Raw genomic sequence first — 18,743 nt, 5'->3', positions numbered from 1 at the left:
ATTGCAGGTGTCCGTAATATACTACATCCCGAAGCCCGCACACGATTTTGTCAACATTGCAACTAAAACAAGGAGAATTGTATTTTAACAGTTAAAACACACTTTTTGTGCAGTAAGGAACTTTCTGATTGTGCGCACAGTAGTTATTGGGAGAATATTCCCTTTTTTTCCCACTGTATCACGCATATAGCAGGGTAGGCAGAAGTGTTAATACCCCACGCATCACCGACATTGCGTGTTGAGTGGTGGAACTCAACTCTGCGCTTTTTTTGTCACCAGAACGAGGTAATAAACATAAATCATTCTCCAAAGTCGCCATGACGCGTGACCTCCGATTATTCAAACAAAAAATTTGGACCATATGTCAAATCATGCCAAAAAGAAATATATAATATACTTTTTGACACTATACATTATGTATATAACAGCCTACCAATATACAACTTTCTCCAAAAAAATCTGAACTTAATACCTTTCAAATCTTTCACCGTTATTCGATAGCAGATGTCACTTTATACTTCGTGCTATATTTCAATGTTATCACATTCTTATCACATGTCATATTAAGAACAGAGTGACGATTAAATCCGATTAATAATATCGACAGAAGCTGTTATTTTATCATAAGTATTTGTTTTAAAGATTAAAATTATTTATTTAATATGTCGTGAAAGTCCTTTCAAAGCTATTAGCTACTGTAGAGACAGGTTTGACACGTTAAGTTTAAAGGAAGTTATTATAATTATTAAGATTGTAACTTAATATTTCTTTCTGTATATTATCTTAAAATAGTAGTGATAAATTTAAAGATGATGAAATAAATTATCATCTTTTAGAATAAGTGCTTGGAAAACGTGGTTACCAAAAGATAAGCAGAGACGGCACCTCATACAGTCCTGCAGAATATTTGTTAGCTCTTTCGTAGTTTTTAAACAGTATCAAAGATTCTTCAATATTTTTAATGATACACTGAATACGTCAGTGATTGTAAAAACGACTTCGTGTACGTGCAAACTAAACCTTCCAACCCAAACAAATAAAATACGACGGCTATGCCCAAGTTATGACTATTAAAAATTCACGTTTTATTTATTTGATTTACATTTAAATACTATTTTTTTTATATATAAGATTTTAACTATGTATTACAATAAATTTATTTCAAAATACCATTCTATTATATATTTTTTTTCTTCTTTTTGTACTAATTACTATTATTTATAATAAATTATGCAAGAACCACTAACACTGAAGCCATATTCCCATATAGACACTCCCAAGTAATATTAGTCACCTGTTATCCAAGATCTGAAATTTGATATCAAAAACAAAAGATCAAACACGGTTTACGGCGTTTAATTTAGCATTTCCACAAATACCAACTCAGGTCATAGGTCATTTAGTGCAATTGACATTGAATGTAACTTGTCTAAGGTATATTTTATTATAAAGAAATTTTAGGCTAGTCGTGGCGTACGACTCAAGCGCAACAGGTTGTGGGTTCGATTCCATTGGAGGAAGTGAAACATTGAATATTAGTAACGAGGCAAGGCGCAGTCCAAATATTTGCCAAGTTATTTATTCAAAGTTTTGTTAAACTTTAATGTTCATCTATATATATAAAAGGACTTGTCCTCACTGACTGAGGTAAGACGCACGCACAGCCGTAACCGCTGTGCGTAGAAATGTGGAATTTGGACAGGTGTTTACTTTCGTAATCTGGACATCCACTAAGAAGGGATTTTGAAAAATTTTAACCCTAAAGGGGTGAGACAGGGTTGAAAGTTTGTATGGAAAAAAATTTAAATCGGCACCGATTTTTATAAAATTTGAAATTTAGATTTTTAAAAGTATTTAATTGAACACGTGTTTCATCGTTTTCTAGAATTCACCCCCTAAGGGTGCAAATAAGGGGTTAAAAGTTTGTATGGAAAATTCTTTAAATCGCCACCGACTCTTTTAGATTCTTAAAAATACATTAATTGAACACGTTTCGTGGTTTATTAGAATTCACCCCTAAATACGCAAGCGAAGCTGCGCGCGTCCACTAGTATAATATAATTTAAAAAGTAATATTAATTTAACACGAATTACAAATAAGTTTTTCAATATATCTTCTTCTGCCCTAGGTACCAGATAGGCGAAGCTTCGTATTTGTGAGTGAACTACATGTCATAACTAACTGACATAACTGACTAACTAATTTAGTTAGGTGAATTGGTGTCCGCTATAAAACCCTCGATCTAACTCAATAATTAATTATTGTATAAAATATATACCATGCTAAAGCTTTTTAACAATACCTTTAAACGTTAATTCCATTAAGAAAAGCTTATTTTAGATATCATAAATAGCTTATAATTTTGTACATATAAAGGCATATGAAAGCGATCACGGCGTGTTGGGTGATAGTCCTCAAACAATAGATATTCCGTTTAAAAAAACCGAGTATCTCGTAGCAACGATTTTTTTATTCTTTTTACTTCAAATTTAAAAAAAATAAAACTTACAAATAATAAGTAAAAATTTATTATAAACCAATCTTTTAATAAGCGAAGTGCCTTAAATAAAATGTAATAGATATAACACAGGATTAGGTTGTTTCATCCTACATTAAAATATATATTACGTATTCATATGTAGGATATGACTAACTACAGCACTTTTACGAAGCTTAATTGGAGCAAATTTACATTTGTTAAATGAGTCATTGCCAAAATACGCGTAGAAGTTGCAGATAAAAAACTAAATGTGAAAAAAATGCTATATGCAATTAAAGAGCGATTTGTACTTGTCTTATTAATGATAGTTCTTCTTTTTTGGCAATGGAATGGGGCACTTTTAAGAATTGTATCATCATGAAACTTAGCAGTATTACGCAGCCACCGAGCTGGTCTGATAATGGACCCAGGACTTGAATGGTAGAACTCTTCAAAGTACACTAGCGAGTTTACTCTCATATAACTTATAGCCTTGAGTACATTCCATAGCACTTACAGCACTTGATGTTGAAAAGCGTGTTTTTTTTTAGAGTTTTTTAAACTATATAATTATTAATAACAAGGCCATTAATTATTATATATTTAAAATATAAATAAGCAATGTTACCCTCATATAGATATAATAATATGATATATGTGCACATACATCTTTATACGTTGGATACCTTATCCATAGTACGCACTTGATAAATGAACTTGCGTATAATAATAAATTCTCAATATTTTACGCATCATTATGTAGATATGTTATATATTATGTCAGCCTTGAAGTAAATTGCTGAAATTGACCTGTCTGACGTAATGTGGAGAAGGTCACAGGTTCGATACGCATAACTTGTATTGTCATAAGTATGGTAATTTTGTTGTTTCGTGAAAGTGAATATTGATTTTTTTTTTGTAAAACATGAAGCACATTAAGTTTACAGCGATGTTTTATAATAAAACTAGCGGACGCGCGCAGCTTCGCTTGCCTATTTAAGGGTGAATTCTAATAACCCATGAAACATGTGTTCAATGAAATATTTTTAAGTCTAAATTTCAAATTTTATAAAAATCGGTGGCGGTTTAAAGATTTTTCCATACAAACTTTCAATCCCTTATTTGCACCCTTAGAGGGAGAATTCTAGAAATCGATGAAACATGTGTTCAATTAAATACTTTTAAAAATGTAAATTTCAAATTTCATGAAAATCGGTGCCGATTAAATTTTTTTTCCATACAAATTTTCAACCCCTATTTCACCCCTTTAGGGTTAAAATTTTTCAAAATCCCTTCTTAGTGGATGTCCAGATTACGAAAGTAAACGTCTGTCCAAATTCCACGTTTCTACTATCAGCGGTTACGGCTGTGCGTGCGTCTTACCTCAGTCAGTGAGGACAAGTCCTTTTATATATATAGATTATAATAGCCTCACGTTGTGTTCTACATACACTACTAGTAGGTATAGGGAACCTAGAGTTAAGACATTACGATTTAAACTAAGATACACACATTTACACACATTTAGAGTTAGACACACAATTTTTTCATTCAAATGGGAGTCGAAAGGAAAATGACAGAGAAAACTTCGACGTTTAGGTTACTACTTAAGTAGTTCATTACGTTGAATGTCGCCACATTTTTCTCAATATGCTTCAAAAGAGATAGAGAAACAGAAATTATTCACGAATTTCTTGTCTTTTCCCCATATATGTGTAAGATATAAATATAATAATTTAAGATCGAATAAATTAAATATTTAATAGTTCATAAGTTTCAACTTTTTATACAGATAATCATTAATATCTTATTATTTGCATAAACGTATAAAAAAAGTCAATAATATTTGCTTATTTACATTTTAAATTTACTTAAAACACAATAAAATGTTTACGATCCACTTCCGCCCACTAAAAGTGATAAAAATCAATGAAACGTAAAATAATGTGAAAATACGAAAACAATGAATCAATCGGCACATCAAAGATGCACTGATCTTATTACCTTGAAAGTGGAATGAGTCAGCGTCTGCAAACTCAGACTAATATATTTATGTACTATTTAATTCCTGCGGGTTATATTTTTGCTCTTTTTCTGACGTTTAATGATAGAAAGAGAGATCGTCTTCCTGGGGCATGAACTGCTATTTGTTTGAAGTATGAAACGCGTGTTGAATTAATAAAACATTTTTTTGTTATAATTCGCAATTTGGTTTTTCATAGTATAGAATATTAATAGTTTTTATCTTCATATATTGACCTACACATATCAGGTCGGTTATAAATGCGACGTTTGAAGAAGAAATGAATCATTTTCATTTCTTTGCTCTGGTATTTAAATACAAACCGCAAGGTTTTGTCCCTCTACTCGAACATGCTATCTCGAAAATTGGACGATGCTTCAGGAACTGATAAGCATTACGTTTGGAACACTAGGTTCCCAGGTTCCCTCTACCTACACTGCCATACAGCGTAAAGCTAAAAGACACAAAAAAATAAAATTGCATCGTTAGATACTGTTATTACTGAATTAGCGCTGACCCCGTCCGACAAATTTGAACCATCACTAAGAGAACTATTATATTAATATAAGCAATTGTAAAAAATAAGACCTACTTTTCAAATATTCTTAGAAACTTTTCAACTATAATGAAACTTAATGATAGTTCGGTAAAAAATATTTGATTAAGCTCTTTCTTTGAAGCTTCTTTGTCATTACGGTTATTATCAATTTTTGGTTCTTTATGGTATATTTGTGAAACTGATTAAGTTTAATAAATCTAAAGTAGCCATTTTTTTTAGCTTCACGCTGTATTCCGCATATAGCAGGGTAGGTAAAGGAAATCTAGTGTTAAGACACTCCGTTTTCCACTTTCCCACTTTTCCAATTATCGAGACATTGCATGATTTAGTGGCGGAAACCAACGCCGCGCTTCGTGTTCTTCTCAAGCGAGGAAATAACAACATTAAATATTTCATTTAATCGAGTGGGAATCGAACTCATAACCTGTTGTCTTGACTTTAGGAGAAGCTTCAACAATATTTTTTATTTGTAATGTAAATCTTTTATTTGCTTTAAGCCGTACAATTTATAATATCAGATTGAAAAAATCATTTATTAATATAAACAGAAAGGTCAGAAAAGGAAAGCTTGCCGCGGGCGTTTATACAAGATGTCGTGATGCAAAATTTCGTATACAAGGAATCGAATACTTAAGAAACCAATAAATCAATTCGACGAACATTGAAATTATGTCTTACTCATATCATATTTTACGCATTTTAAAATGAATGTGAAGGAATTAGATCTGCTGGAAATCACTTACCACGGCGTTGTGTTCCGTCACTGTGTAATACTTTGAATTTGGCCTTCAAATCGAGAACTGCTAGGTGGATGAATATAGGAGGGAGGAACTAGGTTATCTCTAACACGCCTGCTATATGCGGGATAAGGTGTAAACATAGACCTGACCTGACAGTTTATATATGTGGTATTTTTTCCCTCCCGTAACAGGTTAAGTGGAGGGACCCTGGAAACCTCGTGTATAGTGTATCCTCATAAAAAATGAAGTGTACAATTTCCTATTTTGTAATAAAATATTTGACTTTTAGCTCTACAATTTTTTAGGCTATACCTACTACAATAAAAATATTATTTTATTAGTATTTAACTTATGAGCTTAAAACGCTATTAACAAGTTACGAACATAAATAACACGAAGAGCTTAACGAATGTCATCAATCTTAGTGCACTGTCACTGTCATTTGTCTCTAGTTAAATTTATTACAAAACAGCAAAATCATCTAATTGATTTATTTATAAACGCAGTGATTTTATCAATTAATTAATATTTTGTTTGTTAATTTAATGTCTATTCAATGGAATTAATTGAAGCTTCACGCTATATCGCAATCATAGCAGGATAGGCAGAGAGAACCTGGGAACCTAGTAAAAGACACTTCATTTCCATTAAGACACTTCAACGAAATGTTGATATCTATTTCAAATTTCTATTCTTCTTAGTTCATTAGGCAACACACGGTGCTGAGCTCCGCCACCCAGCACGCAATTTCACCAATAGACACGAAATTTGAGAACGGAGTGACTTATCCAAGTCTTCTCTGTGTCAAAATTGAGATGAAAAAAAAAGTTTTAATTACTATGCGCGAAGACGCATGAGTAACTGATCGTTTAAAGTAATTTATTATAACCAGCTTCTTTTTGCTTTCCTCTGAGACCAATAAATCAGATTTAATTAAAATTCATCTTACACGAGTACAGGCACGCAGGTTCTAGAAATAAATTACAAATGTTTTTAGTTATAATTAACTTGCCCAACCTCAACTCACCTACATTTAATTCAACGTGTTCATTTGTATGTAACTCCTTGTACTACATTCTCGACTTAAATGATTTGTACAATAATTATACGCAAGGCAACGACAAGGATAATTATTGGAATATATTTCTTTAAGAACAATCACATTCTACAACTATAAAGTTATTTACTGATATCTTTTTCTAATGACATTTTTTTTTAATCCACATCTTTGTTACAGATTTGGCAGCGCTGAGGCAGCTTTTAGAAAACGAGACAGGCGGAACTACTTGTCCAAGTTGTAACATGCCCTTTGACAAGGGCAAAAAGAGAAAGCTAATCGACACATGCGGACATGAACGGTGCTATTCCTGCATGTTTAGGAACGAAGCGTGCCCTATCTGTGCCAGGAAAAGCCAAGGAAGACGACCAACTATGGAACGGTATACCCCATCTCCTCAACGTCAAGATGCAGAGTGGCAATCTCCGTCTCGACTCCCGAAACCTCCAAAGCAAGCCAGTCTTGCTCAAAGTTGCCCCACACCACCGCACACGAGGCGAAGATTCTTTAGCCCCAAGTCTTTAAGAAGTCCGTTTGGACAGCGCAGTCGTCATTCACATGAAAATCACGTACCCCTGTCAGGTAAGTGTTATCATACTATCTTTAATTTGCATACCTGTAGGACCGCGGCCTCCAATTCGATTGCGTAACCCGCAGCGCACTTTACACGCAAATACTTCAATTTTCATTCACTAAACACTCTCCAGACTTCGAGGATAGCTGTAGTGACAATCGATGCCCACGCGACGCCGCCGGATGTACGTAGGTACAAAGGACCGGTTGTTGAACGCATTTATTAGTTCGCAGACTTTTGCAATGCGCCCGCGCAGACTGCGGGCCGGCGTTCCTTATCTAGCTATCTGGTATATTCGATTTCCATTAATTACATCATTCCTGTCCCTTCGAAATATAAAGCGGCTATCACAGCTGTATTACCTAATAAATTATAGCTGCACTGTGTTACGACACGTGACCGCTACTGGTTAATGTACAAATCAATTCGATAATAGACGTCGTTCTTTATGATCCGACAGCCTGTTTCCGTCATTGTCATTGATATAAATGGACTTGGAATGATAAATCCGATAGATTTGTAGATTTAGGTGTTATTTTGATATATTTTAACAGGATTGCCGGAGGAGGGTCCCAGGAGTGCGGCGTGGCCCAGTCTCGTGTTCAATAAAATAAGATCGCTGTGGTCCGCTCATTCCTCCGTACCGCACGGACTCAACTTAGCAGGCACGGCAGCTGTTATTTTTGAAGGAATGTTGATCGAATACTTCCTGCTTTATTTTCCTTCGAACTATATAATATCAATATTTCACACGTTAAAGAAATAATAAAAATATAAAGCTCTATGGCTATATCGTCGACATATATAGCAATAAATGAATAAGATATACAGAATCAGACATTAGACGTTTCAAGGTTCTAAATCTGGTCTAAACAAATACCTCAGTCGGTATTCGATCCACATTCCTCCGCTCGATCGGGCACGGCCGCTCGATTTTTGCACATCTTTTTGCCTGTTTGCATTGCGTCGTTCATTTGATGCACAGCTTCTTTTATCCGAACCAGTTTTGTTTGGTTTTTTGTGAGCTTTTATGTATCTTTATCGTCGTATGCTAATTTTTCATAGTAACTGTTAACTTGTTCGTGTAATTGCCTATCAATAGATATTTTAGATGAATCGGCAATTTTATCATCGCCTGTCGGTTTGAGCCTTTGATTTTCCAATGACTAGAGGTTTCTAATTGAACTTGAGTGGAAGACGCAGAGAATAATGACGGTTAAGTGTTGATGACAAAAATAACACCATGTTAAGGCTGATTTCATCAGCTATATATACCCATCTGTGCGTGTAAAATTGATCAGAAGAAATTTAAATTTACACAATGAAATCTATTGATGATTCTTTCGTATAGCATAGGTTATGTGTTGTATTTAATTGTTTTTATAATAAAAAATACTAGCATAATTGTTATCTATTTTTATAGAGAATAATTTGAGTAGTAGTAAATATATGTTTATTATATTTAAAATGCACACATTACGGTGTGTGATTTAAGCCCTTGATTTGGCCATTGTGTGCAGTCAGACTTGTCTCGACTGCGTAAAAAGTATGGAATACTTCAACGCCTACGTTTTTCTGCTTTTGTTACACTCTTTCTTAAACATTTTTTACATTTATCAATCAAAATATGATCTGTCAAACATAAACCTTAAAATAATCATTTACTATACGTATAAAAATATATTATGTATGTACATATACATAAAATGATATTCTTTAGTACGCACCGACCATTGAATTTTTCACTAAGTCGCTAACTAAATCATGTTTTAAATCATAAAATAACGATATTTAACTAAAACTAAATGTAAATATTTTTAGATATAAACATTATTTTCCATATGAGAATGAATCCAAAGGCTATTTATTGTAAATGTCATACATATTTCAATTATTCCCTGATGATATTTAAAAATATTTTCTTGTAAAAAACAAGTTTTCGCCAAATTCTAACGGTATAATGAGTTGAATGAGCGACAGGAAATGAAACCAATAAATATATTCTCCCGAGTGGAATTCAAACCCTAACCTCTCGCGTTGACAGTCGCACGCGTGAGCCCCTGCGCCACGACTGGCCTCAATCTTCTACATGTTATTTTATCCATAGATATTCACAACATCTGATAGCGAAATTTGATTGCAAAGTTCCCATGACAGTATTGAATAATGCGTACATTACCGGCAGCCTTTGCTGTACGGCAACAAGTTTATCTCGTGAACATCGTCCCATTCGAGGGTATTACGCTTAGCGCTAGGTTCCTTTCTAAATCCCTTTACAAGTTGGTCGTAAGTTACAATGTTTGTTTAATCTGTACAAGGCTTCATTTAGATTTTGAACCTGGTAATTATATTAGGCCGTTCTGGTGCAGTGGGATACCTTCAGATTGGACACGCGATGGTTGTGAGTTCGATTTAGACTCGTGGATAGGCCACAAACAATTTAGTATTAAGAAACTCCGTTCCCACTTTCCGTCCAATGCTTTAGACGCAGCGTGCTGAGTGGCAGAACTCTTCGCTGCGCTTAAATAAAAATAATTTAAATTGAATAATTCCCCCGACTAGAAATCAAACCCTCAATCTGCGTCAGGCGGGCATTTACTATACATCTATCTTATTGTTCAAAATAATTCGCGTACTTAATCCTTCCATCAGTCTTTATATTTAATCTGACATGATCTGACAAATTGTCGGTCAATAGCACAGTGGGCGACGTGTGGGCTCTGGTTTATACCAAGGTGAGTGACGCCTTCAAACTAATATTGACAAAAGATAAAATTAATATTTAATAATATCCTTATAGAAACTTATTAAATATGTATTTGATAATCAAATGATGAATAATTTAGAAATTATTACTATAATAAAAGTAACAGTTTATATATTTGGATGTTTATTACTAAATCACACTAAAATGGCTTGACATATTTGGATAATGTTTAATTTACATTATAATAATTTATAACTGTATTGACGGTAATGTGTCTAAATGATGTTATTTTACAATAATTATCATTTATGTATTAAAAAAAAATATTTTTTACTGTTTTATTATATTAATATTTTAAATATTGTCGATATTATGAACAATATTTAAGTATCGTAATAATATTAGATATATCGTGTTAATACACACGTCAGACACGGGATAGAGTCAATGGGAAAAGTCATAGGGTCAAAGAATAATAGCATCAGAACAAGGCACGTATTGTACGTATGGTGCACGAGAGAGCGATTGTTTTTACACTTACAAAATAATATCTGGTTTTCTTTATTGTGTATTAGGTAATAGATATGTGATAATTTTTATATATTTCATTCAAAATGAGCTAAAAAATTATAAGAACAAAAATAGTAGTTCAAATACCAAATTCAAATCAATATATTCTTTATTCTCTTAGGCAATTCTGGTACTTTGAATCATTTTTTAAGTTTGATGAAAATTTCAGTACAGCCAGTCCTATCGAAAGCTTTCACAATTGAGGCATTAATTATTAACCCCATCCCACAAACAATATAGCATAATTACATATTCCGTCTGAAAATAATATCCGATAATTAAAATAAAATGCTCGCTTTCGCTTGCAATATAACCAGCATGTTATCTCTCACCGGTCGTTGTGAAACATTTCTTTTAGCCACAAGTGTCACGTCAACGTGACAGACGTGACAGGACCTCGTAACCCGTGAAATTTAAGTGGTCAGATATCGTACAATTACTTTATTGATGCATTAAACTGATACATACGAAAAGTGAGTTGATTGTATTTTTTTACATGATTAAAAGGTAAATAGTATTTTTTGAAGAAATAACATTTGTATACAGAAAATAATTTTCCTTTTAAAGCGAAATGAAGCGAAGAAATGAAAATAATTAATTACTTCTAGTGGGAATCGAACTCGTAACCGTCGCTTTTACGATCAGAAGAATATATTACATATACAACATTGTTACACGAACTTTAGCATCTGATTAATATTAAAAAAATACATAGCGTTATAAATATTCTAAACATAACGACCATTTCTCAAAGAATACTAAAAGCCCTATTTAAATGACAGATGCAGTACTTTCTATTGACCTTTGAAAACAATGGGCATCGTCAAGCGTATCGACGTGAACCTTATAGAACCCGTCCCGTCTACAGTTTTATAAAACGCCTTTATAGTTTTGTATAATATCTAAGGAATAATGGAAAATATTGCATACATTTATGTCCTAGTGGCGTAGTGGGACCGTAAACGCAATAGTTGTGAGTTCAATCCACAGAGTGAGGAACAAATTATTTTCATTTCTCTGCTATGTTAAGATATACACTCAATAAAGAATATTTTCAAAATTAAACGGAAAATGGAGAACGAAGTACTCTAGGTATCTTTGCTCTACTTGCTTCCGTGTTATGCGTAAAGCAGTGAAAAATAGAAGTAAATTACATTATGATGTCGGTGCAAATGATTTGACTAAAAATAGTTTTTTTATACACATAGGCTACCACACATATTTGGAAATCTTATTAATGTTTTAAGGTAATGCAATTTCTGTCTAATTTAACAACACATTGATGTGAACTTCTATTAAACAATATGACCGAAAGTCGTAAAAATAAGTGATTCCTTTCTCCTCTTTCTTTTATCAATCCACCCAACCATAGAAAATGCGTTAAATAAAAAATTAATACTTCCCATAAGCAATACGGGCCACTCACCACTCTGTCACGGTGTGAGTTCGGCCGTTACGGTGGCTACTTCCCATGAGTGAATGCTATTACGTTACATAACATTACACGAACCAATTAAGATATAGTATGCTTTATTAGGCTAAGATAAGAGATTTTTATACGTTCTTGCATCTACAGATGATGATCAGAATTAATTATTTATTATTATACAGAATTAAGTATAATAATTCTTTGCTCTCAAATTAAAAACTTAAATCAGTTTCACGCTGTATCCCGCACTCAACGGGGTAAACTAAAAGAACGTAGTTATTTATATAAATATTTATTATTTCTCTACTGGTATATACAGCCATCGCTTTCAAATACGAAAAATTAAGATAGAGTAAATTTCAAAATAAACTAAAATAAATCTTTTAGAATTAACAATCCCTTAAATGTAATTTCACAATTTTGTTTGGAAACCCGTTATCTCTTTCATACCCCTGTTTTACCATAACGTGGGAATTGCTAACGTTACTGACCACATCCTTAGAGTAAATTGAAGGGGAACCCTCGAAATTGAAGAATCTTGAAGAATCTGCGGTTTTCGCTTATAAACTTAAGTGTCGGGTTCGAATCCATCTCATTTCCGTTTTTTTTTTACTTTAATATAATTCACGCACGTTTATAATATTTTGTTATTTTTAACTTAACATTTATGTTATTGTCTCTAAAATTATTGGAGAACAGAGAACGAGAAAATGAAAATAATAAATTCTTTATCTATTACTGGGAGTATAATGCTATGTTAAAGTAAAATATCAAGTGATAATGCCTAGTCGTGAGTTGTACAATACTGTAAAATTATATTAATATTCTATTAACTTCTTGCCACACCTAATTTAGTATTAAATATATGTACTTGACAATTCCAGTAAAATGATACCTTTTACTAAGAGGTGATGTGGGTTCGAATCTTTCATTTTAATTTTTGTTTATAATTAGGTCTTATTTCATGATTAAGAAAATCTTTAAGCATAAATTTCAGGAATTTTCCAGAAAAATCTTTTCTATCGACTAGGAGATATTTTATATTGTTAAAACTAACTTGTGTTATTGATATTTATTTTTTAAACATTTGCTTCTGGCAGTAACTTATACTTGGGTTATATTTTTTTACAGTCAAAACGACCAAGGAAAAAACTTTAACTCTTCGGCTCATATTATAAACTAACCAAGTCTTTCCTCGTTCTCATAATTGTGCTAATTTCTGCCACTCAACACGCGATGCCGTCAGAATTCGACGGAAAGTGGGGAACCTAAATTTCTTAATGGAAGCGAAGTGTCTTAAATCTACTTGCTATCTACTTTGTCATGTGCAGGTTACAGTAAAAAGCAAAAACAAATAAGAGTTGTACATCATTTTCTTTAAAGCTCTCAAACTCTGCCTGCCTGGATATGTGGACAAAATACAAAAACTTTTTTTCAATTGAAACCAGTAGTTCCTGAGATTAGCGCCTTCATCTAAATAAACTCTTCAGATTTACTTTGTAGCTAACATAATATACAATACGTTACAAAACAAACAACCTCCCAAGCACTTTCCCCATACAATTATAGTTTAATTATGTATTTAATTTAAATCATGACTAGAGAACGTTTCATGTATTCACGAGTACCATAAATTGGGAGAGCCATTTCTCAAATGTCACGATAAGTCCTCTCTCCTTGTATATTATAAGGTGGAGCTTATACAATATGTATGAATGTTCATTTTGTTGGTAGCTAAATTTCTCTTGATGTTATTGTTTGTATGTAGAAGTGCAGTTGGTATAATTTTAGGAACCTGGGACACTCTGTTACCATTAAGACACTTTGTGCACCACCTTTGGCTTTAACGCCACTCTTTTCATCCTCACCAGAGCGAAGAAATTAAAATATTAAATATTTAATTTGCTCTAGTAAAATGAAAATACAAGCAATCCTTTGAATAAGCGTCGAACTCACAACCATTACAGACGCTGTCAAAAAAGTCTTATTTTAATATTAACCCCTTTCTTTATGAATTGAGATATCATATGAAACTTGCGGAACCACTGAGTTCTCACACAGGTGCACGTCTCGTTTTACATCCCAACATCTAAGCTTTTAAAAGAAAAGTTCGGTACGATTGTACTGACCTACATTGAATTAAGTGATTTTACTAATTAAACTTTAATCCAATTAGGTATATATTATAATTGAAAATTAGAAAAATCTATAAAATACAGAAAAATAAATTTGAACTCAACTGACTCTACAGTGGCGTTCAATCAGATACATACCAACTGACAATGAGAAAATCTTCTAACTTTAAGATATTTTAAAAATATTTTAACTATAAATATTTAATAATATGTATGTATGGCTTATCTTCATTTATGAGAAATGATTAAACTTCAATTGTACATATATTCCGTCTCTAGTACTTCATAGATAGAGCAAGTATAATTAGAGCAATTAAAAAATAGACGAGACTTCTAAGAACATTAAATACGTTTAATGAATCGACTCCAAAATTAACATTAACTATTGCGTGTTAAATATATTGAATAATATTTAAATTATAACAGGCTTTAAAGACATTAAACGACAAAAAAAATATATTAATTTATTTTTTTTATTACTTACTCAATTATCATTTTATTGACTTTATAAAATTGTGACGTCTTTCAATTAAAAAAATGCATGGATTTTGGGTTTTTTTTTTGTTTATTTTGTGTTATTTTTAATGTGAATTTTCAGGGAACACAATAAGGCATGCCTTTGATGTTTTATTACTATCCAGTAGTGATTTCCATTTTTTATGTAGGCACATATATTATTAGTACCTTAGTAAGAATATTTTTATTATTCTTTTATTTCAATGTAGAAGTATATACTGTATGAAACTTGTTGAATAAACTATTTTTTTTATATACTGTATAATATCAAGTTACAATTGTAATCATAATATTTTTTCAATGTCATTGTAATAATATGCATATGTATAACACCCACACATTATGTACACCTGGAGCACAAATATATTATAAGTACCCAACACTAGCACTGCAGAAAGAAAAGAAAATAAGAAAATCATAAGCATTTACATGTTTTTTGTACTGCTCGTCACAACGACTTGAAAACTTTATAATTATTCAAAATTTATATTTTATTTTTAGATCTTTTGGTCTAAAATTTCAATTATACTTTCCAGAATCTACATTTATTGCAATTCAAGTTTTCATTTCGTCACGACCACATATAAATATAACAGTACCACCCAATATAAATATAGCAAATGCATGGTATGTGTGTGTAGCATGTCTGTCCGACTAAATATCCAAAACTAAAATAAAAAATATATTTTTCTAGATGACGAAGGTGGTCACATCAAACAAGGCTACGAATCAAGGAGACAGAATGATCTGTACATGCGTCTGGGGCTCCTTTTGGGGGAACGACGTGGATCCCGTAAATCCAGGGATAGCTGCACATCACTGGCATCTTTGGATGCGCATACTCTAGCGTCGCACAATACTAGTCCGGTAAATATTATGAAGTAAATTTAATAAATGATCACTTTTTAATTCATCTATATATCGTAAGTAGCGAATACCATATTTAATACAATTAATTTAATAATATAAGCCACAAAGTTCCTAGAAAACGCAGAACAGAATAATTTAACACTATGTTCTCCCTAGAAAGATACTTAAGATATTAAAATATAAGAAAATAAACTAACTTTGACTAAGACGTAAAAAGAAAAATCCCATTTTCCCGTTCCCGTAGAAATGACAAATCCTTATTTAGTGTTCCCTTACACTCCCTAACGTTACATTACTTGCCGTATTCCAACTTTTCAAGTCCAGTAGTCTCATTGTCTGTATGTCACTTAGTAACGAAAGAGTTTTATATATACAGATATCATCGACGATATCGCATTCCGATTTTAAATCTCGCACGGTTCTTGGCACATGAGTGAAAAGGTTGTGATCTGGCCCTAAAAAGTCACGAACAAATATATATTGAAGTTATTTTAAATAGCAACAATATTTCATATGGTAGAATTTTTATCACAAATAAAAACCCAGTCGTGACGCAGAAGCACCAGCGTGAACGCGACAGACTGTGGGTTCGATTTCCACCCAGAGAACATGAAATATTCAATATTTTTATTTCCTCGCTCTGGTAACTAGGCAAAGCGCGTTGTTGAGTTCCTACTCAACACCTTCCACTTTCTACCAATAACCTTCAGAATTTGGCGGAAAATAAGAAACGGAGGTGTCTCACTAGAAACGAAGTAACTTAACACTAGGTTCCCAGGTCACCAGTGCTAAATGTGGAAGCTAAAATCCTACTTTTTAAACACTGTTATTACTTAAAATATCTATTATTAACATTAGGTAAATGTAATACATAAAACGTCAGACGTTAGAATATTAATCCTAACCGCAATACACGAGATGAATTTGTATAGAAGATATAAGGTTTAATAAGGAAAAACAAACTGTCTTGGCAAAATGCCATTACAGCCTCGACATTATTGCTATTATCTGATAAATAAATATGGGAATAAAGCTGTTATGGTGAAATTTGCACGTCTTTATCTGCATATAACTAGCTTTTGCCTATGGCTTCGCCAAGAGTTGCATCAACGACGTACTCCAATTGACATGTTCCATGTGCTGCAAGTAACTCAGACCGTAGGTCCAGTGAGTTCTTTAGTAAAGATTAACGTGATGTTTTATAGTACTTACCAAGGTACGGTAAGCGGACAACACCCAGGATGGAAATATTTCTTTTATTCGATAGAAGTTCCTGAAATAAGCACGTTCAAATAGTCATACTCTTCAGACCTTACAAAACTAGTATACATTTAGTTTCAAATATTAGAGTAAAAGTTTATTTTTTATACATTCCTATATAATTTACTTTACCAAGATTTCTTATACATAGGTATTTATAATAGAATATATAATATTATAAACAATGTCAGATAGTTTGTACGTTTTATCTCGTCGTCCCGCCCATCCCTCTGCATGCTAAGTAACTGTACCCAACATGCGGTGTTATGCGATGACCCAAAACGATATAAATATCTATTAAGGCGTGATTGTAATTTGTAATATCTTGTACATATTTATATGGAAATGACTGTGCTGTTTCAACCGAACTATATTTAGAGGGAACCTGGGAACCTAGTGTTGAGACACTCCGTTCCCATTAAGGCACTTCCGCTCCCGACTTTTCCGCCGGATTTGCGAGACGGTATCTTGTCACCAAAGCGATAAATAAATATATTAAATAATTAATTCCTCCGAGTGGGAATCGAATCTACAATTGTCGCGTTTAAGACCGCCACCGTGCCGACGGCCTCAATATAAATATTATTATGTATATTTTTAGGTATCAACACTAACTGGTTCATCAGAAGTGGACGCAGCAACACCGCTAGGGAGAGACTCACTCGGCTCCTTAGCGTCTATGTCTTTGTCCGCCGCTAGCAACTGCTCGTCGTCGAGTCCCGGAAGCAGGAGGCATTCGGTTACAGGTGATTAATTATAGGAAATTATTAGATTATTTAAGTATGACTGTTAGAATATATAAATAAGTATATATTTAATTTTAAACCTTTTGGTTATCTCTATGATTCTATAAGATAGGATAGTTAGCCCCCTATTAAAAGATAAACACAATTTCTTTAAAAATATATATTTCATTAATCACTCAGGGTTTTTTAATATATTTTAAAGTTATTTTATCTTTTAGTAATTAAAATATTTTTACAGCATTACAATCTGGGCGCGAGGAGCTCACGCGTATGTCGAGTGGCTTCTTTAAAAATAGGAAGACGGCGGCGAGACGCTCAGCTCGAGTGAGCAGCAAGCAGTCTACGACTTCGTCTGAACTTAAAAAAGGTAAATGTTATAAAACTTTTATATTCTTTTTTATAAAATCCAACTTTTTTAAACTAAAATGTTAGTTATGAGTTACCCGTCCAAAATGTAGCCAAGAAATTGTTTATTCATTTTATATACATTGTTAGACAAAATATTACTACTACTACTGCCACCTTCACAGTAATATTTTTAAGAGATTATTATCAATAAATTTATTTAATAATTTACCTTTATAATCTTAAAGAACCGACTTACTTTTTTTATTCAACCAAAAGAAGAATTGTATATGTCTTCTTCTGCTTCTGTCGTAAAGACAGTAGATTATAAAAATAAGGACTACTAAATAATTTCATTACTGTTTGTAAGGCAGGATACAGCTTGAAGCGGAAAAAAAAACAATTATTATATGCAGTTAGTAATATTAACTGAATATTAACTATTATTGCTAATTCCAGTCCACCCTGCGCCGCAACTAACATTGCGGCCATTATTCTTCGAAGTGCCTTCAAGTGAAAGTGAAAATGTATTCTCTGGACGACAGTGGTTAATGCGGGACATGGAGAAAGCTTTAGACTCCACTTCCTCTGGTAAGTGATATTATAGTTTGACTTTTTGCTAATAAATTATGTTTGTGATCTCTATGACTCGTACTCTGGTAGATAAAGTGCAGCGTTGAGTTCCGTCCCTTAATGCGAAATGTCTCTCGTCGTCTTTACCCTGGGTTCTTT

At 32.8% G+C, this 18,743-nt stretch overlaps 1 protein-coding gene across 4 annotated transcripts in view; it reads left to right on the top strand.

Moving 5' to 3' along the window:
- rols (zinc-RING finger and ankyrin repeat domain-containing protein rolling pebbles) overlaps positions 1–18,743 on the top strand; it is a 214,145-nt gene that overhangs the window by 188,335 nt on the left and 7,067 nt on the right. For 2 of the 4 annotated variants that reach the window (XM_085201341.1, XM_085201343.1), the window contains 6 exons: positions 7,040–7,441; positions 7,988–8,098; positions 15,485–15,657; positions 17,522–17,666; positions 17,905–18,033; positions 18,471–18,602. In XM_085201341.1, coding sequence (XP_085057467.1) covers positions 7,040–7,441; positions 7,988–8,098; positions 15,485–15,657; positions 17,522–17,666; positions 17,905–18,033; positions 18,471–18,602 — 1,092 coding nt within the window. Of the gene's footprint in view, positions 1–2,129; positions 2,157–7,039; positions 7,442–7,987; positions 8,099–15,484; positions 15,658–17,521; positions 17,667–17,904; positions 18,034–18,470; positions 18,603–18,743 lie in introns of all 4 variants that reach the window. The other 2 variants (XM_085201344.1, XM_085201342.1) reach the window with 2 other exon arrangements.

Source organism: Heliconius melpomene, chromosome 18 (genome assembly GCF_056956725.1).
Source record: "Heliconius melpomene rosina isolate 202511_hmr_F chromosome 18, ASM5695672v1, whole genome shotgun sequence".
Lineage (NCBI taxonomy): Eukaryota > Metazoa > Arthropoda > Insecta > Lepidoptera > Nymphalidae > Heliconius > Heliconius melpomene.
Note: the sequence above shows the minus strand (reverse complement) of the source record. Positions and strands in the feature narration are given on the sequence as shown.